General features: G+C 38.0%; 1 protein-coding gene across 1 annotated transcript in view; it reads right to left on the bottom strand.

The window, feature by feature from the left end:
- The window catches only part of LOC106084674 (arginine kinase 1), a 120512-nt gene extending 96385 nt beyond the window's left edge, over positions 1-24127 (bottom strand). The window contains exons 1-3 of the mRNA XM_013248543.2: positions 24022-24127; positions 23589-23889; positions 1104-1151 (exon numbers count right to left, since the gene is read on the bottom strand). Coding sequence (XP_013103997.2) covers positions 1104-1147 — 44 coding nt within the window. The 5' untranslated portion in view covers positions 1148-1151; positions 23589-23889; positions 24022-24127. The remainder of the gene's footprint in view (positions 1-1103; positions 1152-23588; positions 23890-24021) is intronic.
- Between the last annotated feature and the right edge of the window lie 1091 nt (positions 24128-25218).

Raw genomic sequence — 25218 nt, 5'->3', positions numbered from 1 at the left:
GGATCGATTTATATGGCAGCTATATCAAAACATGGACCGATTTGGCCCATTTACGCAATCGACCTACAATAATGAAAAGTATTTGCGCAAATTTTCAAGGCGCTAGCTTTACTCCTTCGAAAGTTAGGGTGCTTTGGACAGACAGACGGACGGACATGGCTATGACGATCAAGAATATATATTCTTTATGGGGTCTCAGACGCATATTTCGAGGTATAAAAATGTCACTAAAGAATTGGATTTAGGTCATGTTATAAAGGGTCCATTGGTTCCCTACAATGACAATTCTACATGGAAAATAATGTTTTTTAATTTAATTATGGAAAGCAAACCCGTTTTATTTTCTTTGGACATAGTGATTCTATAGGTTTGTAACTAATGACACCTTAACTACCGTGTAGGTTTGCCCTACTCTTCCACATATTGCAAACAAATACTTTGAACTCTACTACCCTGTGTTACAGTAGTAGTACAGTAGAAAACGAGCAACAATAAAACTTTGATTGCACTCATTCACCGTTGATGAACTCATAAACAGAAAGTGAATCATTTAATACCAATTCTAATAATAATGACTTATTATCCCAATATTAATTATTATGAAATTCAACACTCAGCATTTGATTACATAATAATTAGCATGTGATTAATATTTGTGATTAAATTTATCTAGCAAATATGAAATTAAATAATATATTTGGACGCTTATCTACTCAACGTCCTGAAATTAAGGAAAGCAAATACTGTTAGAGTAAACATGTCTGTGTTAATACAAAGCAGCTGTCCATGTGTTCGTTAAAATACTGTGCTAATATGCAGCCAAAAGACAGACTGCACTTTGTAATTTACAATATGAACAAATGCTCTCCTATACCCCAAACCCCAACAAACTAAAATTTTTGGTATTGCCACCTTATTTCAAATGTTCTTCGAAACATCATTTTTTACTAACCGCCTTAAGATATGCTATAGTCTTTGTTAATTATACATGTGGTGTGTTTTCTTAAGCTCGTAAGAGTTCAAAAAGCTTTGTTTTACGACACCCACAGTTTGTGGGTTGTATTTAAATTGAAATTCGATTTCAAATTTTAATTGGAACTTACCGCATCTCGTCGACCGCCAATGATAGGTACCACAATGCGAACATATTGCTGCAAAATTAAAGGGAAATCATATTAAAATTAATAGAAAAGAAAATAATTTTCTGCAAATGTTGGAAAGAAATTGAAAAATATAATTTCATGCCTTTGTAGGCAACAGTTTAGTAATTTTTTAGTAATTTCATAGCTAATGTTATGTTCATTTTCGAAGTAGTAAAGCTAGGCTAAGTAAGAATGCGATTAACACCTTCTCTGAGGATGGCACAATCCGCATCGTTTGGGTGTCGGGCCATAGTGGAGTAACTGGGAATGAGAAAGCAGACGATTTGGCAGTGAGGCCAGAGAACTGCCGTCGATATACCCTGTGGAACAGCGAAAAAACTGCGGTAGGATGGTGAAAATCCTATGGGGTGATCCGGATCGTGAGGGGACGAGGCCATTACTGAAATGATGTAAGAAGGAGGTCAGTATAGCACTTACGCTTTACTATGATTTCCAATAGCCGTCTAAGGTGTGATCGGTTTATAACCTGTTAAAGCTGTCATAACGACTTCTTTAGCCGCTAGAGGTCGCAATTATTATCCGATGTTGCTGATATTTCAAACGCAGTTTTTAAGATATGAAATTGTCGTGGCAAGTACGGTCCATATCGGTCCTAAATATTTGAAAAAGTCGTTCAAAGAATGTAGAAAATGCGATCCATGGAGGATTTGCATATCAGCTATGCTCGACCGAACATAACGCATTTTTACTTATATATATTGGGTTGCCCAAAAAGTAATTGCGGATTTTTTAAAAGAAAGTAAATGCATTTTTAATAAAACTTAGAATGAACTTTAATCAAATATACTTTTTTTACACTTTTTTTCTAAAGCAAGCTAAAAGTAACAGCTGATAACTGACAGAAGAAAGAATGCAATTACAGAGTCACAAGCTGTGAAAAAATTTGTCAAAGCCGACTATATGAAAAATCCGCAATTACTTTTTGGGCAACCCAATACATGTATATATTCTCGCTTATCTTGATCCAAATCTAAGTCGATCTAGCAATGTCCGGCCGTCCGTCTGTGAAAATCACCACAGAGGTCGAACGAATAAAGATATCCGTTTGAAGTTTTGCAAAGAGAATTCTTATTGATGTAGGTCGTTGGGGATTGCAAATGGGATATTTCGGTTCAGATTTGGACAAAGCTCCCATTTAAGTTGATCCTAGAAGCCACAATTGTTATCCGATTTTGTTGAAAATTTCGAGGTAGTTTTCTGTAACGATTTTCAACAATCGTGTCAAATACGGTCCAAATCGGTCTATAACCTGATATAGCTCTCATATAAACCTACCTCTCGATTTGACATCTTTAGGCGCTGCAAGCAGTTGTTGTTGTCCGATTTGGCTAAAATTTTGAACATTAAGTTTTGTTGTGACTTCCAACAACTGTGCTATGTATTGTCCAAATAAGGCTATAACCTGATATATCTCCCATATAAACCGATCACCCGATTATTCTTCTATGGTCCCTAGAAGCTTCAATTTCTGCCTGAATTTGCAAAAATTTGCTACGGAAAATACACATATGTCCTTCAACTAGAATCATTTGAGTACATTTTAAGCAGAATTCATGGTAGTGGGTGTCCAAAATTCGCGCAGCCAAACTTATAACGTTTTTAAGCTTTTTCTTAATTTGGAAATTAAGAAATTTATTTTTTATAGGATATTTTGTCAAAATTAAATTTTACAGAAATTTAATTTTTATAGAAAATGTCGTCCAAACTTGATTTTCATAGAAAACTGGCCCGCTATGCCTTTTACATTATGTGGAACAAAAATATCATTTGAACATTTATTTTGAATAAATAAAGAGATTTAGGTGAAATACAATGCTGCGAAAATGATATGTGTTAACTTAACTGACGCTTAACTGACAGTATAACAATATATTAACTAACTAAATTTCCCATGAACATTCCATTAAGGAACAGGGGATACTTCCCTCATATCAGTGAATGCAGTCCGATTAAAGTTTAAACTCAATGATAAGGGCCCTCCTTTTTATGCCTAGTCCGAACAGCGTGCCGCTTAGTGTCACCACTAGGTAGAGAAGTTTTAACATGACGGGATACCTTACAAATGTAGCTAGCATTAGTAAGGGGATAACCACCGCTGAAAATTTTGTTTGTTATTTAAGCCAGGATTTGAACCCAGGCGTTCGGCGCCATATGCGGTCAATTAATTCGTTCGGTGGGTTTAGGGTCATCTTGGAGTTTGGATGTGAGATGTACTCCACTTGTAAAAAAAAAAACTTTATACGAGCCCGATACTCTCATAGGAATTTTGGGAGTGGGAAGGCCACCGAGAAACTTCGTCCCGAAAGAAGGTATCAATTTCGTGCTTTATACCCAAATACCTTTTATTTGTGCCCCATATTGCCATGGTCGTTAAGTATGTTTGTCCGATTTAAGGGTTTTTTTTTGTTTTGGGGGCTGGGGTGGTTCCCACACATTTAGGCATGGAAAGCTATCAGCATCGTGGTCTACTCTCAAATATCACTTGTTTAAACCAATCAATTGTTTATTACCAATGGTTTGTGGGATGAGGCGTCCCCCAAACACTTGGTCCCACATTTCGATATCAGATTCGTATTCTACTCCCAAATTCCCTTTACTTGCCCATATTGCCTTTTACTTACCCAAACACTTAGCCCTGAACAAATATTAACATCGTGTTCTGCTTTTGCAATTGGTTTAAGGGGAGTAGGCGTCCCCCAAACACTTGGCCCCACAAAAGGAAATCAGAATCGTTTTCTAATCTCAAACACCTTTCAGTTGAGCCCCTTATTGCAATCATCAGCAAATATAACCGGTTTGGGGATGGGCCCTAAAAACTATTCACATCGTGCTTCACTCTCTTTGAGCCCCAAACTGTCATGGTGGGGTGGAACGTCCCGTATTAGTTCCGAATACTGATATCAGATTTATACTCTACTCCCAAATATTTGTGGGCCCCATATTTCCGTAGTAGGCAAATATGTCGGGTTTGGGGGTTGGAAGGTGACTTGACCCTGAAAATATATATCAGATTCGTATTCTACCCTCAAATACCTTTTATATGAGCGCCATATTGTCATGGTCAGTAAATATGTCCGGTTTGTGGGGTGTTTTGGGAAAGGGGAGGACCCCCAGAACTTGGGGATATCAATTTCGTGCTCTACTCCCAAATACTTTTTATTTGAGCCCCATATTGCCATTGCCATGGTCGGTAAATATGCCCGATTTAGGGGTGTTTTGAGTATGGGGCGGCTCCCCAAACACTTGACCCCATATTTGAATATCAGATTCGTTTTCCACTCACAAATATCTTTCATTTGAGTATCATATTGTCGTGATTGGCCTATAAATATATTTTCTGGGTTTTGGGGGTGGGGCAGCCCCCCTAGGTACCCCATCCGAAATTCGGATACCAAATTTTTGGTTTTAGAAAATAGAAAAAAATTTTCGCTTTAATCGCACCACCCATCTCCGAGATCTGGCGTTTCTGAAAATTAGGGTAAGGGGGAGGGTAAGCCCCCACCCCCTTCGTTCAAATATCAAAAAATTTAGTACCCCATTTTCACCACAGGATCATTATGCACCATCTGTGAAAATTTTAAGAAAATCGTTTTAGCCGTTGTTGAGTCTATACGGAACAGACATACAAACAAACACAAATTGATTTTTATTCTCACCACCGTAACATGGCGGTATACTAATTAAGTCATTCTGTTTGTAACACCTCGAAATATTCGTCTAGGAACCCATAATGTATATATATTCTGGATCGTTTCGACATCCTGAGTCGATCTAGCCATGTCTGTTCGTCCATGTCTGCGTAAAGCTAACCGCTTGAAATGTTGCACAGATACTTAATATTGATGTAGGTCGTTGGGCCATATCGGTTAGATTTCGTTATAGCTCCCATATAAACCGATCTCCCGATTTGACTTCTTGAACCCCTGGAGGCCGTAATTTTTGTCTGATATGGCTGAAATTGAGCATGTTGTGTTTTTTTATGACTTTCAACAACTGTGCCAAGTACGGTCCAAATCGGTCAAGAACATGATATAGCTCGCATGTAAACCGATCTCCCAATTTGATTTCTAAAGCCCCTGGAAGCCGCAACTATGTTAAATACGGTCCAAATCGGTCCATAACCTGATATAGCTCCCATATAGACCGATCTCCCGATTTGACTTCTTGAGCCCCTGGAAGTCGCAATTTTTGTCCGATTTGGCTGATATTTTGCACATAGTGTTTTGTTATGACTTCCAACAATTTTGCCGATTACGATTCAAATCGGTCTATAATTAAATAAAGCTCCCATATTTTAGATTCGGCCCCGCCGAACTCATCACGCTTTACTCTTACAAGAATACGATTTTTTCGAAATTTTATTTTTCCATAAAATTTTTTGCAAAATTTCGATTCACCCCCACTTGATGATTGAGAGTTTTATTTATATGGGTAATTGATGAACTGCTTAGCCTTTTCAATAACCGCTACTTATAAATATATATACCCATGCCACTATTTACCCAAATGGTTTAGTCATAGCTTCCCCTCATTGTTAGCGCACCATTTTGTGTGTGTGTAACATGTGAGGGTGATAAGTACAGTTGAATCAATTGACACTCTCATTATCTCATATCCAGCCAGCAGCAGCATCGCGCTCATATGATTTCTGTGAATTGACGTAGTACTGTTAAACAAACGTTTAATGTGGGAATGTGTTGATGAAACGTGTCTGTGTCATACGTACAGCATCTGACAAATTTTGCCATCTTTGGCAAATTGCTCAACAATACATTTGTATTATTTTGCAATTATTAAAACTGAAACAGAGGGGTGTGCCGAACTTAAAGTGAACGCAAAGGTTTATGATTGTGAGCATTCTATAGATGAAGGAATGTAGTAGAAGTAATTTGCAGTACTCAAAGATGAAAATTTTGATTTAAAAGACTATGAACGATTTGGTAGTAAGGTAACGGAAATTTACCAACGTTAGAAATTCAAATGCAAATTTGTCCAAGAACATATGTGCCACTAAAAAGCAGGGGAAACTGTTCACATATCAGTGAGTGCTGTCCACTCAAAAGCAATGTTAGATTATGTTGAAAAGAGGGTTCGTATATTAATCCACCCCATGCCACTATGGACATACACCTAAGCCAGTTATCGGCTTGTTGTGCGCTCTAAAAACAAAAAAGTAACCTTGAACAAGAAAATTTTAAGTTAGGAGTTCCGTGCTACTTCCAAAATACCTAATTGTTTTTCATACCACTCCCCTAAGTTGGTTCATGGCTGGTATAGTGTCCCCACCTAAGTGCTTTTATCTGTTAGACGCGAAGCCGGGCAATGACATAGGACATGCTGCAACATTCCCCACATGCCCTACGCATGCTATCACTTGCCACACCGATTTTGCATAAGTGAGCTCGTACTCGTAGTCCTATGTGTCCCGTTATGATACCAAAAGCTATACTGGCCTCCTTCTTACTTCCTTTCAGTAATAGCCTCGTCCCCTCACGATCCGGATCACCCCATAAGATTTTCGCCGTCCTACCGACTGCAATGTTAATAATTTAACAAGTAAAAGCATGCTAAGTTCGGCCGGGCCGAATCTTGGGAACCCACAACCATGGATTCTGCTAAAAATGTATGTAAAAAAAATTAGTTGAAGGGCATAATTTTATTCTACATACCAAACTTCTGTCAAACCAGCAAAAATTAAAGCTTTTAGGAACCGCGCAAGGATGATGGAGAGACGATTTATGTGGGAGCTATACTTGGTTATAGACCGATTTGGATCGTACTAGGCACAGTTGTTGGAAGTCTTAACAGAACAATATGTGCAAAATTTCAGCCAAATCGGATAAAAATGGCGGCTTGTTAGGGCTCAAGAAGTCAAATCGGGAGATCGGTTTATATGGGAGCTATATGAGGTTCTTGACCAATTTGAACCTTACTTGGCACAGTTGTTGAAAGTCATAACAGATTACTACATGCAAAATTTCAGCCAAATTAAACAAACATTGTAGCTTCCAGGGGCTCAAGAATTCAAATAGGGAGATCGGTTTATATGGGAGCTGTATCAGGTTACAGACTGATTTAAACCGTATTTGGTTCAGTTGTTGGAAGTCGTAACAAAACACTGCATGCAAAATTTCAGCCAAATCGAACAAAAATTTTAGCTTCCAGGGGCTCAAGAATTCAAATCGGGATATCGGTTTATAAGGGAGTTATATCTGGTTTTAAACCGATTTGGACCATACTTGGCACATTTGTTGGAAGTCAAAACAGAACATTAAGTGCAAAGTTTCAACTAAATCGGACTAAATTTGCGGCTTCTAAAGGCTCAAGAAATCAGATCGGGAGATCGGTTTATATGGAAGCTATATCTGGTTTTAAACCGATTTGGACCGTACTTGACACAGTTATTAGAAGTCAAAACGGAATACCACATGCAAAATTTCAGCCAAATCGGACTAAATTTGCGGTTTGTAAGGGCTCAAGAATTCAAATTGGGAGATCGGTTTATATGGGAACTATATCAGGTTTTTAAACGATTTGGACCGTACTTGGCACAAATATTGGAAGTCATAACAGAACACTACATGCTAAATTTCAGCCAAATCGGGTAAAAATTGCGGCTTGTAAGGGGTCAAGAAATCACATTGGGAGATCGGTTTATGTGGGAGCTATATCTAAATCTAGACCGATATGGCCCATTTACAATCCCCAACGACCTACATCAATAGAAAGTATCTGTGCAAAATTTCGAGCGGCTAGCTTTACGCGTTTGACCACTATCGTGATTTCGACAGACGGACATGGCTTGATCGACTCAGAACGTCGAGACGATTAAGAATATATGTACTTTATGGGATCTTAGACGAATATTTCGAGTAATGACTAGATTAGTATTCCCCATCCTATGATGGTGGGTATGGTTAGGTTAAGTAAGACTGACAGTCCTTTACAGACTCAGACAATTTTTTAGTCATTTGTGATTCCACAGTAGCGACAGACCAAGGCTTCTGTCGGGAATCAAACCCACGACCTCTGCACTGGTAATCCAATTACGCTACCAACTCCAAAACCAAACCAACCAAAACTTTAATTTGAATACGATTCGGGTTTTACCCTCTATATAAGAACGCTCAAAAATATTGACAATTCGAAACAATTTTTTATATAAACTATATCCACATTTTTTGGTTGGTAATAAATCCACTAAGTTATAATACCCTGTGCCACAGTAGTGGTGTAGGGTATTATGATTTCAAGCCCAAGAAGAGGAATTTTAGTCGTTGTATGCTAACGGACACAACCTGCAAATGAATCCTAATTTCTTCTTTTCTGAAAAGTTCTATTTTTAAAAAATCACATTTAACAACGCCTATATTTGTGAAGTTTTTCTGTTTCTTAAACTAAGCACAATGTAGTTGACCGCCATTAAACAATTTTGGATTAGATCTTTAATGTAGGATAAAATTTTTTTCAGTGTGTTTACCAAAGCTCTCAGACCGACATCAGTAACTTTAAAGCATTGTTTGTGCAGGCATAGTTGTTTTGTACATCAACCATCTATGTATTAAATATAGGAGTAGTGATTTTCTTCAGTGTATGTCGACCTTCCCCGACAACCAGCACCATATGATTGCATGTAACTGACTTGCCAATGTCAAGGTCGTTATTTGTTGTTATTGCATTCTTTGTCTCAAACTGTGTTTGAGAATGAAATCACCCAAAACAAAAACAATTTGTTTGAGAAATGTGTGTGGCAACATTTCTATTAGCATTGCTTTTGTTTTTGTTGCTTTTGGCGTTTTATAGTAGATTTAATGATGTAATTGATGTAAGTAAAAACAAAAAGTGAATACCATACCACCATACATAGTCATTGTGGCGCTTTTATGGCAAATGTTATGTCTTTTAAGCTAAAACGGTGGGAATTGGTAAGAGAAAGGGTTTCTTATGGCAAATGTTGTATTATTCCCACCACCATAGGATGGGGGTATACTAATCTAGTCATTCCGTTTGTAACACCTCAAAATATTCGTCTAAGACCCCATAAAGTATATATATTCTCTGTCGAAATCACGATAGCGGTCGAACGCTATCCGCTTGAAATTTTGCACAGATACTTACTATTGATATAGGTCTTTGGGGATTGCAAATGGGCCATATCGGTTATATTTAGACATAGCTCCTATATAAACCGATTTCCCGATTACACTTCTTGAGCCCCTGGAAGCCGCAATTTCTGTCCGATTTGGCTGACATTTTGCATGTAGTGTTTCGTTATGACTTACAACAATTGTGCCAAGTACCTGATATAGCTACCATATAAAACGTTCTCCCGATTTGACTTCTTGAGCCCTTACAAGCCGCAATTTTGTCCGAATCGATGTATAAACAGATATGGCCTCCATATAAACCGATCTTCCGATTTGAATTCTTGAGCCCTTTCAAGCCGCAGTTTTTGTCCGATTTGGCGGAAGTTTTGCATGTAGTGTTTTGTTAAGACTTCCAACAACTATACTAAGTGCGCTCCAAATCGGTTTATAACATGATATGGCTCCCATATAAACCGATCTCTCCATTTGGCTTCTTCAGCCCTTACAAGCTGTAATTTTTACCCGATTTGCTGAAATTTTTTCACGCGGTCTTCTGTTACAACTTCCAACAACTGTGCCAAATATGGATGAAATCGGTGTATAACCTGGTGTAGCTCCAATATAAACCGATCTCCCGATTTGACTTCTTGAGCCTGTACAAACCGCAATTTTTGTCCGATTTGGCTGAAATATTGCATGCCGTATTTTTTAAAACTTCCAACAACTGTGCTAAGTACGGCCCGAATAAGTCTATAACCTGATATAGCTCCCATATAGCTCCCTATCTCCCTATTTAATTTCTTGAGCCCTTACAAGCCGCAACAACTGTGCCCTGAACCTGACCTGAATTATGATTCTGAACATTCATGCCAAGTATGATTCAAAGCGGTCTATAAACAGATATAACCCCCATATACACCGATCCCCGGATTTGACTTCTTGAGCCTTTAAAAGCCTTAAATTTCATCCGATTTGGCTGAGATTGGGAACACAGACTTAAGTTGTGATTTCCAACATCTATGTCATGTATGATCCGAATCCAATAGAAGCCTCAATTTTCATCCAATTTGGCTGAAATTTGGAATAAAGGCTTAAGTTGTGATTTCCAACATACAAGGCATGTATAATCCGAATCGGTCTATAAAGAGATATAGCCCCCATATAAACCGATTCCCGGTTTTGACTTCTTGAGCCCTTAGAAGCCTCAATTTTCATCCGATTTTGCTGAAATTTGGAATGAGGACTTAAGTTATGAACTCCAACATCCATGGCAAGTATGATCCGAATCGATCTATAAAAAAACATAGCCCCCATATAAATCGATCCCCGGATTTGACTTCTTAAGCTCTTAGAAGACTCAATTTTCATCCGATTTGGCTGAAATTTGTCCCAAAATCCTATCTTATGACTTACAACATCAGTGCCAAGTTTTATCCGAATCGGTCAATACGGTGATATAGGCCCCCCCTAAGTACCAATATGGCGATATGACTTCTTGCGACCAAAATAATTCAAATACAAACTCATTTAATAAGGGTACATTTTTAGCGCAATCCATGGTGGCTGGTACCCAAGATTTGGCCCGGCCGAACTTAGCACACTTTTTCTTGTATTTAAGCTAAACTGTTGAATTGTTAGGGATGTGCCTTAAAGAGGTTGAGACTCACATATTTGAACGTAAAAGCATGCTAAGTTCGGCAGGGCCGAATCTTTTATACCCTCCATCATGAATCACATTTGTCAAGTTCTTCGTCTGATTTATCTTTATAGGGAAACAAAGTATATGAATTCCTATGCTATTGGAGTTTTAAGTTTTAATCCGATTGGGGCCGATTGGCTATTGAACCCAAAGTGGAAGTCATTGTGCAAAATTTCAACAAAATCGGATAAGAATTGCGCGTCTATAGGCTCAAGAACTATAATCTGGAGATCGGTGTATATGGGAGCTATATCAGGTTATGAACCAATTTGGACAATACTTGGCACAGTTGTTGGAAGTCAAAACAAACCACTTCATGCTAAATTTCAGCCAAATCGGTTAATAATTGCGCCCTCTAGCGGCTTAAGAAGTGAAGATCCGAGATCGGTTTATATGGGAGCTATATTAGGTTATGAACCGATTTGAACCATACTTAGCGCAGTTTTTAGAAGTTAAAACAAAACTCTACATGCAAATTCTCAGTCAAATCGGATAGTAGTTGCGCCCTCTAGAAGCTCAGGAAGTAAAAATCCAAGATTGATTTATATGGCAGCTATATCAAAACATGGATCTATATAGCTCATTTGCAAACCCTAACGATTCGCACTAATAGGAAGTATTCCTGCAAAATTTCAAGCGTCTAGCTTTATTCCTTCGAAAGTTAGCGTGCTTTCGCCAGACGGACAGGGCTAAATCGACTTAGAATGTCAAGACGATCAAAAATATATATACTTTGTTGGGTCTCATATCAATAATACAAACGGAATGACGAAATTAGTAGACCCCATCCTATGGTGGAGAGTACAACAAGCGGGTTTCAAATGAGAATGACAACGTCCACCTCAGCAGTGGATGAGTAGCCAAAAGACAAAAACATTGTTGTTGAATGTATGCACTGGCACACATGGCAAGGTACAATTGTCTCAAAACAGTGAAAAATGTTTACAGAGGAAGATTCGTGAAACTTTCATGCGTGAGATATTGACCTATGGGTAAACTGAGATGTAAGTCTCTGTGGTTGTTTAGCATCACATATGCCAATTTGCATATAAAGTTAAATGAATATCACAAAAATGAGCAACAAATTCGGGAGCCACGACAGTCATGTGGAGTTTAGCAAAAGCAATGGTGGGCGGAGGCCACCGTAGCGCAGAGGTTAGCAAGTCCGCCTATGACGCTGAATTTGCAATTTGCCATGATGGGCATTAGCAAATGGTGGCCACCTATCGAAGAGTCTGTCAATGACCGCTATGTCTATAAGGATCTTTTCAATAATCAAATCTTTTCCCCCAACATAATTCTCATGTTTATTAAGCTCGACTGCCTTTGAAGGAAAAAAAAATATTAGTAAAGTAATTAAAAAAGTAAGCAAAAAAAGTACTCAGTTTTAATATAAAACTAGGAATAATTTGTTTATATTTTTGTACTGTATATAGATTTTACTTATCACATACAACAAATATTACATATCTTTTTTTATTATATTGCAGGTAAGTCGATGAGAAATATTTACACAGCTATAAACACAATTGTAAGTACTTCCATAGCAAAGCTATTTGTCTCCCAAATCCTAAAAATATTTTCATTTGAATATGATGTAATATTCAGCTTGCTAGATTGGGGTTTTAAGTTTCTGTATTGATCGGACGTTCCCCCTTATCTATCCCATCAAAAAAAAAAGGGCAGATCTCATCAACATCTCTACGGACAGTAAAATTGCCATAAGGGCAATAACAACCAGGACAGTGAGGTCACGAATAGTCTTGCGGTGTAAGAAGGAGATTAACGCTTTCCCTGAGGATGGCAAAATCCGCATCGTTTGGTTGCCGGGCCATAACGGAGTAAGGGGGAATGAAAGAGGGCAGACGATTTGGCGGTGAAGGCCAGAGGACTGTCATCAGTAAACTTGGTTAGCCCGAAGCCTTTCGGGTCGACGCAGTCCGAGTTAAGGGCGTGGGCGACGAATACTCATGCAACCCTGTGAAACAGCGATAGGACGGCGAAAATCCTATGAGGGGATCCATATCGTGAGAGGACGAAACTATTACTGAAAGGAAGTAAGAAGGAGGTCAGTATAGCTATTGGTATCATGACGGAACATACAGGACAAAGAGCTCACTTACGTAAAATCGGTGCGGCAAATGATAGCACGTGTAGGGCATGCGGGGAAGATAATGAGAAGTGGGAGCATTTCCTTTCTCACTGCCCGGCTTTCGCGTCTAACAGTACCGGCACTTAGGTGGGGACAATATGCCAGACATGAACCAACTGTGACCGAATTTTATATCGTCATTGGTTCTCTATCAATTACAATAAATACAAATGTTCAAAAATCCATTAATAAATGTGGATTTTAGAGCAAAAATACATAATGGGACATATATGTCCCATTGGTCCTCAAGGGGTAAAATGATTGAAAGAACTTACTGCCTAGACCACTAACCTTTTTTTCTTTTTGTCACTCGATTCGTTCGCCAATTCATTGAAAACAGTTGGTTTTATAGAGGGAAAACAACTGTTTGCATTGAATTAGCGAACGAATCGAGCGACAACAAGTCCAATGAATGACTATTTCAAATAGAAAAACAACAGTCATAGAAAAAACACCAAATCATAAATTTCAGACAAATCGAGTAATAAATGCGCCATCCAGAGTCTCAAAAAGTCAAACTGGGAGATCGGTTTATGTATGGCGGCTATATCAGGTTATGGACTGATTTAGACTGTACATAGGACGGTTATTGGGAGTCATACCAAAACACTTCATCCAAAATTTGAATCAAATCGGATAAAAATTGCGCCCTCTAGATGCTCAAGAAGTCAAGACCCAAGGTCTGTTCATATGGCAGCTATATCAGGTTATCAACCGATTCAGACCATACCTGGCACAGTTGTCGGAAGTGCTACCACAACACCACGTGCAAAATTTCAGCCAAATCGGATAAGAATTGCGCCCTCTAGTAGTTCAAGAAGTCAAGACCCAAGATCGGTTTATATGGCAGTTACATCAAAACAAGGACCGATTTGGCCCATTTACAATTCCAACCGACCTATACTAATAAAAACTCTTTGTGCAAAATTTTAGGCGCCTAGCTTTACTCCTTCGAAAGTTAGTGTGCTTTCGACAGACGGACGGACGGATGGACGGACGGACATGGCTAGATCGTTTTAAAATGTCATGACGATCAAGAATATATAGACTTTATGTGGTCTTAGATGCATATTTCAAGGTGTTGCAAACGGAATGATGAAGTTAGTATACCCCCCATCCTATGGTGGAGAGCATAAAAAGAAAACAAGTAAAAGGGTGCTAAGTTCGGGCGGGCCAAATCTTGGGTTCCCACCACCATGTTTTACGCTAAAAATGTACCCTTTTTAACTAAGTTTGTACTTTGATTGTTTTGGTCTCCAAAAGTCATATCGGGATATCCGTACTTAAGGTGGCCGATATCCCGATAAAACTTGGCACTGATGTTGGATGTCATAAGATAGCCAAATCAGGTGAAAATTAAGGCTTCTAAGGGCTCAAGAAGTCAAATCGTGGGATCGGTTTATATGGGGGTTATATCAAAATCTCAATCGATATGGCCCATTTGCAATCCCCAACGAACTACGTCAATAAGAAGCATCTGTGCAAAATTCCAAGCAATTAGCTTAACACGTTCAACCGCTATCGTGATTTAGACAAACGGACGGACAGACATGGCTAGATGGACTCAGAATGCCGAAACAATCCAGAATATATTTGCTTTATGGGGTCGCAGATCAAATTTTGAGGTGTTACAAACGGAATGACCAGATTAGTATACCCCCATCCTATGGCGGTGGGTATACCAAATTTTGGTGGTCAAGGCAGTTAGTTCTTTCAATCATGTTTTAATGGAATCGGAAACTTTTTGGACCCAACAGCACTGTTATGATTTCCGTTTTTGAAAAAGTCTAGCCACTTAATATTTAGATATATACTTTCTATAATTGATACTATCATTTTCGTGATTGAAGAAATTTCAAATAAACACATTAATTTGATCAATTAATTTCGTGATTGAAACCGATGTTTTGTGTAGAGTGTAGTTTGTGTAGTTTGTAATAGAATGCGCAGGGGAGCGGGCCTAGTATTTTTAGTATTATTTGAAATCTAATTCATCTGCACTTTATTTTATACCAAATAAAGACAAAAACATACAAAATTGCTGCATTCGAATTCCGTCGGATGGCCTGGCGTTAACAATTTCTCGAAATTAAGTGAAAGGGGTTTTTAGTTTATTTTAAAAGTGCAGTATTGCCCCTCTTCAACGCCAGCCATTCACTCACTAAAGTTTGCCAACAAATAATAGAAATAAAATAAAATTGAACGAGAATTAAATCAAATTAAACCGACAGACGACCAACATTCGTTTGGCAGCAGCAGGCTGAAAGGCAACTTGTCGTTCTTAACATTTCGCCAGACATTTAAGCGGTGGCGGCACAGCAAAAGGCAAAAATGTACGACTCTCCGTGTTTTCTTAAAGTCTAAAAATACTTGCTTATGGCACATGAAACGCATTTTTGTGCATGGTTTTTAGATAATTTATTTTTGTTGTTCTCCTCGTTTTGTTCGATGTTGTATATGTTTTGGTGATTACATAGCAAATATTTCAAGAAAAAAAAGAAAATAAGATTATCTGCTTTGTTTTCGTTTTGTTTTATATTACCGGCAAATATTTGCAAGCAAGATAATGGGGTGGAGTTTAGTAGGAGTGTCAACTTAAATGGAGGTATAAAAGTTTGTCAAACTTTTATTTTTGGCTACAGTAATATTAAAATACCATATAGACCATCGCCTTAAAAAACCTACCAATTGTTAATGGCGACTACTAGAGGTCGCTGATTAAAGGAAATTCCGAAATTTTGTTTTTATTATTTTTCTTTCATACGAACATTTATATGATCTACTGTATCTTTCAGTGCTTTTCTACCAAAAGGAATGGCGCCTTTTTCATTTCACTGACTCAACTGCCAAAATTCAAAATATTTGACTGCAGCAAATGGCCAATGACATTTCAAATCATCAAATGGTCATCTCATTGTTCAAAATGTCATCCGTAATGTACGTTTTAGAATTGCAACTGTTAATAATGTAACAAGTAAAAGCGTGCTAATTTCAGCCGGGCCGAATCTTATATACCCTCCACCATGGATCGCATTTGTCGAGCTCTTGCCACAGTATCTCTTTTTAGGCAAACAAAGGATAAAAGAAAATAATTGCTATGTCATTGGGACAATATCAAGTTATGGTTCATTTCGCACCATAACTGAATTGAATATTGGAGACCATAGTAGAAGTCATTTGTGCCATATCTAGTAAGCATTGGGCCCTTTAGGACTGAAGAAGTAAAATAGAGAGATCGGTTTATGGGGGAGCTGTATTAGGCTATAAACCGATTCAAACCATATTCGACACGTATGTTGAAGGTCATGGGAGAAGCCGTTGTACAAAATTTCAGCTAAATCGGATAATAATTGCACCCTCTACTGGCTCAAGAAATCAAAACCCCAGATCGGTTTATATGGCAGCTATATCAGGTTATGGACCGATTTGAACTATTCTTAGCACAGTTGTTGAAAGCATAAACAAAACACCTCATGCAAAATTACAGCCAAATCGTATAAGAATTGTGCCCTCTAGCGGCTCAAGAAGTCAAGACCCCAGATCGGTTTATATGGCAGCTATATCAGGTTATGGACCGATTTGAACCATACTTAGCACAGTTGTTAGAAGTCATTATAAAACACCTCATGCAAAATTTCAGCCAAATAGTATAAGAGTTGTGCCTTCTAGAGGCTCAAGAAGTCAAGACCCCAGATCGGTTTATATGGCAGCTATATCAGGTTATGGACCGGTTTGAACCATACTTAGCACAGTTGTTGGAAGTCATTATAAAACACCTCATGCAAAATTTCAGCCAAATCGTATAAGAATTGTGCCCTCCAGCGGCTCAAGAAGTCAAGATCCCAGATCGGTTTATATGGCAGCTATATCAAAACGTGGACCGATGTAGCCCATTTACAATCCCAACCGACCTACACTAATTAGAAGTATTTGTGCAAAATTTCAAGCAGCTAGCTTTACTCCTTCGAAAGTTTGCGTGCTTTCGACAGACAGACGGATGGACAGACGGACGGATGGATGGACAGACGGACGGACATGGCTAGTTCAACTTAAAATGTCATGACGATCAAGAATATATATACAATACTTTATGTGGTCTCGGCGAATATTTCGAGGAGTTACAAACAGAATGACGAAATTAGTACACCCCCATCCTATGGTGGAGGATATAAAAACACACACAAAGAAAAACATTACTAGAAATTAAAGATTTTTTCCTTAATCGATTGATGGTTTTGGTTATGATTTCGTGTTCAAACCCACCCAAAGCAATAAAAACAAGTAAAATCCAAATATGGGCTGGTCTTCATCGATTTTGATTCAAACGTTTTGATTCGATTAAGACACTAAATTGGAATATCTGTCTATATGACAGTTATATTTAAATATAGACCATATCTGGGCCATATTCTGGTCAGATGACGGGAAGATTAAATCAATTCACTGTTTCTTATTTAAGCGAAATCGGATAATAGATGCGGCTTTCATGGGCTTAAGACCCTAAACCGGAATATCGGTCCATATGACAGCTATGTCAAAATAGGGTCCGATTTTGATAATTTCCGGTTAAATAACGGGCAGTCTAGTTCAACTCACTGTTTAAAATTTTAACTAAATCGGGTAATAAATGTGGCTTTTATGGGCTTAAGTTCCTAAATCGGTAGATCGGTGTATATGGCAGCTATATCTAAATAAAGTCCGATCTGGACCATATTCGGGTCGGATGTCGGGAGTCTTAATACAATTCACTGTTGCAAATTCCAGCGAAATCGGATAATATTGGGTTGCCCAAAAAGTAATAGTGGATTTTTTAAAAGAAAGTAAATGCATTTTTAATAAAACTTAGAATGAACTTTTATCAAATTTTACTTTTTTTACACATTTTTTCTAAAGCAAGCTAAAAGTAACAGCTGATAACTGACAGAAGAAAGAATGCAATTACAGAGTCACAAGGTGTGAAAAAATTTGTCAACGCCGACTATATGAAAAATCCGCAATTACTTTTTGGGCAACCCCAAACTACTATTATGGGCTTTAGACCCTAAATCGGCAAATCGGTCTATATGGCAGCTATATCTACATATAGTCAGATCTGGAGCAGATTTAGATCAGATGACGGGAGGCTTTAAACAACTCACTGTCTCAAATTTTAGCGAAATCGGATTATAAATACAGTAGTTATGGGCTTTAGACCCTTTATCGGCAGTTCGCTATATAGGGAAGCTATATCCAAATATGGTCCGATTTGGCCCGCTCAAGAACTAAACCTGCGTGTAAAGAAAATACGGATCTGTGCCAAATTTCAGCTCAATATCTCTGAAGTCTGTAGAGTAATTACAACAGACGAACGGCCAGACGGACAGACACAAGTACATCATTAAATCGTCTTAGAATTTTACGACTATCGAGAATGTACATTAGGGCGAGATGATTTTTATGTAGATGAAAAAAAAAATTAAAAATCGTATAGCAAAAACATAAACTACATGCAATTCTAAGAAGTTTCTCCGAAGAAATCATGTTTCCAAAATAAAATCCTAATCCGCGCCTCTCGACATCAAAATTTTTTTCCTGTTCTTTCGATATACTTGTAATCAAGGTCCGAGGACGAACGCTAATGATTTGAAACAACATCGGTTCAGATTTTGATATAGCTCACATATATATATTTCATCCGATATGGCCTTTTAAGGCTCTAGAAGCTATAATTTTAGTCCGATCTTTACACAAAGCGTTCTACTTTATGTTCCAACACCGGTGCATAATTTTATCAAAATCGGTTCAGTTTTAGATATAGCATCCGATATGACATTTTTAGGTACAATTTTGGTATGTAAAGGGTGACGCCTTAAGAGCTATAGGAAAGTTTTTCAAAAAAAAAACACATAAAACTCAGAAAAATGCATGAAATCTTTATGAATCGATGGTACGGTCCATATAATTTAATGTTTGAAGATTATTTCATGCAAATGTTGACCGTAACTGCGCCTCAAATGGTCCATCCGCTTAGTTCAATTTTGGCATACTCTTTCCAACATTTTGGCCGGTAACTCACGAATAAATGCTTCAATGTTTTCTTCCAATGCCTCAATTGAAGCGGGCTTGAGCATTAATATAGCCCCACAAAGGATAGTCTAAAGTCATTAAATCGCACGATCTAAGCGGCCAATTGACTGGCCCCGAACGTGAAATAAAATGTTCACAAAACTCGCCTCTCCATTGTTTCGTCCATTGGTAGTCCATTGTTACGCATGCTGTGTGGCATGTAGCACCGTCTTGTTGAAACCACATGTCATGCAAGTCAATCTCTTGCGTTTTGGGCAACAAAAAGTTGAACATCAACTCACGATAGCGGTCACCATTTACAGTTACATTACGCAAATTTGAAGACGATCGGATGAAAATAGAGACCTATAGTTTGTACACAAATTAACATGGACAGACGGACGGACAGACAGACGGACATAGCTAAATCGACTCAGATAGCGATTCTGAGTCGATCGTCATATTTATCAATGACTCTATCTCTCTTCTTTCTGGGTGTTACAAACAAATTCACTAACTTATAATACCCTGTAGCATAGTAGTGGTGTAGGGTATAAAAAACCCTACGAAAAGACGCACAGACTTCCTTCAGAATTCGGAACAAGCTCGGTAAGATCTTGTCGATAGACTTTAGAATTTATCCAGATTTGTCTGATATCAGACATTTGGTTCGCTGGGTATGTATGTAATTTGTATACCCTTCACCATAGGAAGGGGTTACCCTAATTTACTTATTTTGTTTGTAACACCTCGAAATATGCGTCTAAGACCCCATAAATTTATATATTCTTGATCGTCATGACATTTTAAGTCGAATTATCCTTGTCCGTCCGTCCGCCTGTCTGTCGAAAGCACGCTAACTTTCGAAGGAGTAAAGCTAGGCGCTTGAAATTTTGCACAAATACTTTTTATTAATGTAGGTCGGTTGGGATTGTAAATTCGTCCATGTTTTGATATAGCTGCCATATAAACCGATCTTTGGTCTTGACTTCTTGAGCTTTCAGTGGGAGCAATTTTTATGTGATTTGGCTGTAATTTTGCACGTGGTGTTTTGGTATCACTTCCAGCAACTGTGCAAAGTATGGTCGAAATCGGTCTACAACCTGGTATACCTGTCATATAAACCGATCTTGGGTCTTGACTTCTTAAACCTCTAGAGGGCGCAATTCTCATCCGATTAGACTGAAATTTTGCAGGAGGTGCTTTGGTATCACTTCCAACAACTGCGTTCAGTATGGTTCAAATTGGTTCATAACCCATATATAGCTGCCATATACACCGATCTTGGGTTTTGATTTCTTGAGCTTTCAGTGGGAGCAATTCTTATCTGATTTGGCACGTTGTGTTTTGGTACCACTTTCAACAACTGCGTGAAGTATGGTCGAAATCGGTCAACAATCTAGTATAGCTGCCATATAAACCGATCTTGGGTCTTGATTTCTTGAGCTTTTAGTGGGAGCAATTCTTATCTGATTTGGCTGTAATTTTGCACGTGGTGTTTTGGTATCACTTCCAACTACTGTGCTAAGTATAGTTCAAATCGGTTCAAAACCTAATATAGTTGCCATATAAACCGATCTTGGGTCTTGATTTCTTGAACCTCTAGAGGCGCAATTCTTGCCCGATTTGACTGAAATTTTGCAGGAGATACTTTGGTATCACTTTCAACAACTGCATTCAGTATGGTTCAAATCGGTTCACAACCCATATAAATCTGCCATATAAACCGATCTTGGGTCTTGACTTCTTGAACCTCTAGAGGGCGCAATTCTTGTCCGATTTGATTGAAATTTTGCAGGAAGCGCTTTGGTATCACTTCCAACAACTGCGTTCAGTATGTTTCAAATTGGTTCATAACCCATATATAGCTGCCATATACACCGATCTTGGGTTTTGATTTCTTGAGCTTTCAGTGGGAGCAATTCTTATCTGATTTGGCTGTAATTTTGCTCATGGTGTTTTGGTATCACTTTCAACAACTGTGCAAAGTATGGTTCAAATCGGTTCATAACCTGATATAGCTGCCCTATAAACCGATCTTGGACCTTGACTTCTTGATCCTCTAGAGGGTGCAATTCTTGTCCGATTTGACTGAATTTTGCAGGAGGTGCTTTGGTATCACTTCCAACAACTGCTTTCAGTATGGTTTAAATCGGTTCCTAACCCATATATAACTGTCATATAAAGCGATCTTGGGTTTTGATTTTTGAGCTTTCAGTGGGAGCAATTCTTATCTGATTTGGCTGTAATTTTGCTCATGGTGTTTTGGTATCACTTTCAACAACTGTGCAAAGTATGGTTCAAATCGGTTCATAACCTTCTTGAGCCGCTAGAGGGCGGCCATTGTTATCCGATTTGGCAGAAATTTTTTACCACCGCTTCTCCCATGACCATCAATATGCGTGACCAATATGGTCTGAACCGATCTATGGCTTGATACAGCTTCCATATAAACCGATCTCTCGATTTAGCTTCTTGAGCCCCTACAAGGCACAATTCTCATCCGAATAGACTGAAATATTACACAATGACTTCTACAATGTTCAATATTCAATTCATGTATGGTCCGAATCCGACTACAACTTGATATAGCTCCAATAGCAATACAGTTCTTACTCATTATTTTTTGTTTGCCTAAAAAGAGATACCGCGCAAAGAACTCGACCGGGCCGAACTTTGAATACCCACCATCTTGGGTATATATGTATACCCCCTTTCGTCACAATTCGTTGAAAATTGGATAATTTATGCACCCAAATCCGGCACGGACATTGAGTGGTCTAATAAATATAAGTCACTGTTGAATTTTGTATTTTAACAAAATCGGGTAATAAATAAAGCTTTTATGAGCTTCAGACCCTTAATCAGCATATTTGGTTCCTATGTTGGAAGGCCTAAAGCTACTCACTCTTTCAAATTTCAGCGAAATCGGTTAAAAAAATAAAGCTTTTATGGGCTTCAGAGCCTTAATCGGGAGATCGGTCTATAGGGCAGCTATATCTAGATGAAGTCCGATCAGAAAGATATTTAGGTCAGATGTCGGGAGTAATAGATAAAGCTTTTATGTGCTTCAGACCCTTTATCGGCAGATCGGTCTATCTGGACCATATTTGGGTCAGATGTCGGGAGGCCTTAAACTACTTACTGTTTCAAATTTTAGCGAAATCGGATAAAAAATAAAGCATTCATGGGCATTAGACCCTGTATCGTTAGATCAGTCTATATAGCAGCTATATCCAAATATTGTCCGATTTGGCCCGTTCAAGAACTTAACCAGCGTGCATCAAACAGACGTATCTGTGCCAAATTTCAGCTCAATATCTCAATTTTTTAAAGCTGTAGAGTGATTACAACAGACGGACGGACAGACGGTCGCACAGACACACGGAGATCGTTAAATCATCTTAGAATTTTACGACGATCCGAAATATACATATTTTGTAGGGTCGGAAATTGATATTTCGATGTGTTGCAAACTTCGGTGGCGGGTATAATTAATTGCATCAACTTGATTGAAACCGATTTTTTTCTGTGTGTAACTAAAGCACTACTCCACTTTTGCCTTTTAAATTTATAATTTATAGCATTTAATAGTTTGCAGAAAAACACGAACCACTCTAATATACCGGCATATCATGTGCAAAAACTAAACAATAACAACAACAGCAAATATTACTCATACGTTACGGAGGTGTATGCATACATACGTAGAAATGTCAAAATGCTAAAGAACACTTTCTATAGATATTTCCCTACATACCGAGGAGAATATCTATACGAAATCTTTAAGATTTAACACAAAAAGATGATGAGACACATTGCTGCTTTCATAACTAATAATGTTAAGACTCTTCAAGGGTACAAACATACAACACGATATGCACATACAAAGTTGTTGGCAGGCATAAAAGAGGACAAAGATCATCTGTTAAGAGGTGGTATACTACGTCTGCGGATGTGATGAAATGGCAATAGCATTTATAGGACAGCATATACAGAAATCGGTAGCATGTGCTTCAAACTAATTTGTTATTATTATTTTTTTTGTATACTTTTTCTCTATCTTTGATGCATACACATCTTCTTTTTATATATTTTAAGTATAAATCAAAAGGCTAATGTCCTTCATTGACTAAAGTACTATTGGTGGCCAAAAGAAACAAAAAAAATAACATCCCGTTACGTCACTTCTGGGTGTAGAGAGAATATGTCATCGGGAAAACGTAATGAAGGCAAATAATTTTTCATTGGGTCAAAATTTTGTTTTGGCATATTACGGCATCCATGGTGCACGTTTCGCATGACACACTTTTCATTGGTTCATATTTTAAAAGCATAGATGTATGTATGCATCTCAACATATTTCTCCATGCCCTATTAATACTTGTTAGTCACTTTTCTTCTGGTTATTGCTAATTGCAACATGTGAATGAGTTACTCACCTTTCGTTTGTTTAACGCGACTGCTAGACTAGTTGTGGTTTATACAATTACTTTTCTCCTCACAAAAGTGGTGGGGGTGGTGTATTGATGTTGGTTGGGTTGATGGCTGCTAATATACAATGCAAAAATATAATCTTTCGTCGTTGTCGTTTGTTGTTTAGGCTGATTGGCTGACGAATCGGCGGTGTGTCACTGTTGCTGATGGTGGTTGTAAGTCTTAGAAAACAGTTTCAAAAGTTAACTTTCGTTTATTGCACTTTAGGTAGAAATGGTCTTTAAGGGTTTGTTGTTCTATATCTTTCTGTGATTCAAAATACGAAGATTGTTGTTGGATTTCAGCAAAAAAAAAATTGTGGATTAGAGAAAAACACAATATTTTTATTAATATTTAATAACAATTTAATCTGTGTGACTTTCTTTCTGGCTTATTTACCAATTCGTTTGCTTTCAAATGTTCTTCACAATCAGTTGTGTGGAGTGAGCTGAGCAGCAACGTTTGTTCTATTGCATACAATTCAATTGAAATTTACAGCAAAAATTTTCAATGTATTCCTCCTTTTTGCTTTGACACACAACGATAGAGCACCACTGAATTTCGTTCTCTTTGAACAACTGAATGACGAGTGTGCAACTTGTCAGTTGGCCCCGGCTACAAGAAAACAAACGTCAAATTTTTTTGTTATTCTTGCTCACGCTCATTTGCTCTTTCGCTCTCGTTAAACGAATTGTTTTGTATGTGCTAACGGCAAATGTGTGTTAATGTGTTAGCCAAATAGCAATGGCTTCTCTTTACATCTCTTACTCACCGAGTACATCTCTTTTTTATTTGCAAAACATATCCCTCATGTGCAGTATCTCTTACCATTTGCCATTGCCCATTTAGGGGTATGAAGTGTTGTGTTTTATTCAAAGCTTAGCTAGTGTTGGGGTTATGTGTGTGTGTGTGTTGTTTGTATACAAATGCCCATACTCAAAGGTAAGCTTTCATTTTTGGTCTGGGGTGGCGTATACTCTTTGTGTGTGAAATTTTCTACTGTGGGGAAAGATGATGCTGCATACACTATGGAAAAAAGATGAAATGTTATGTATACGCCCCAAATGACTATGCTCGGTTGGTAATATTGGGTTGCCCAAAAAGTAATTGCGGATTTTTTAAAAGAAAGTAAATGCATTTTTAATAAAACTTAGAATTAACTTTAATCAAATATACTTTTTTTTACACTTTTTTTTCTAAAGCAAGCTAAAAGTAACAGCTGATAACTGACAGAAGAAAGAATGCAATTACAGAGTCACAAGCTGTGAACAAATTTGTCAACGCCGACTATATGAAAAATCCGCAATTACTTGTTGGGCAACCCAATATTTATGGCAATGGTTGAATAACCTTACCATTAGCTTTATATACGTACGTTACATTAAGGCCTACTAAGCAAGGAACATACGGATTATCTTAAAACGATTTCGTCCTTGCATATTAATAATACCCTACACCACCACTGTGGTACAGGGTATTATAACTTTGTGCATTTGTTTGCAACGCTAAGGAAAAGAGCTAGACCCATCGATTAGAATACCCATCGGCTTAGAATCACTTCCTGATTCGATTTAGCTATGTCCGTCTGTCTGCCTG

The sequence above is a fragment of the Stomoxys calcitrans genome, chromosome 1 (genome assembly GCF_963082655.1).
Source record: "Stomoxys calcitrans chromosome 1, idStoCalc2.1, whole genome shotgun sequence".
Classification (NCBI taxonomy): Eukaryota; Metazoa; Arthropoda; class Insecta; order Diptera; family Muscidae; genus Stomoxys; species Stomoxys calcitrans.
This window is presented reverse-complemented; position numbering and strand designations above follow the sequence as displayed.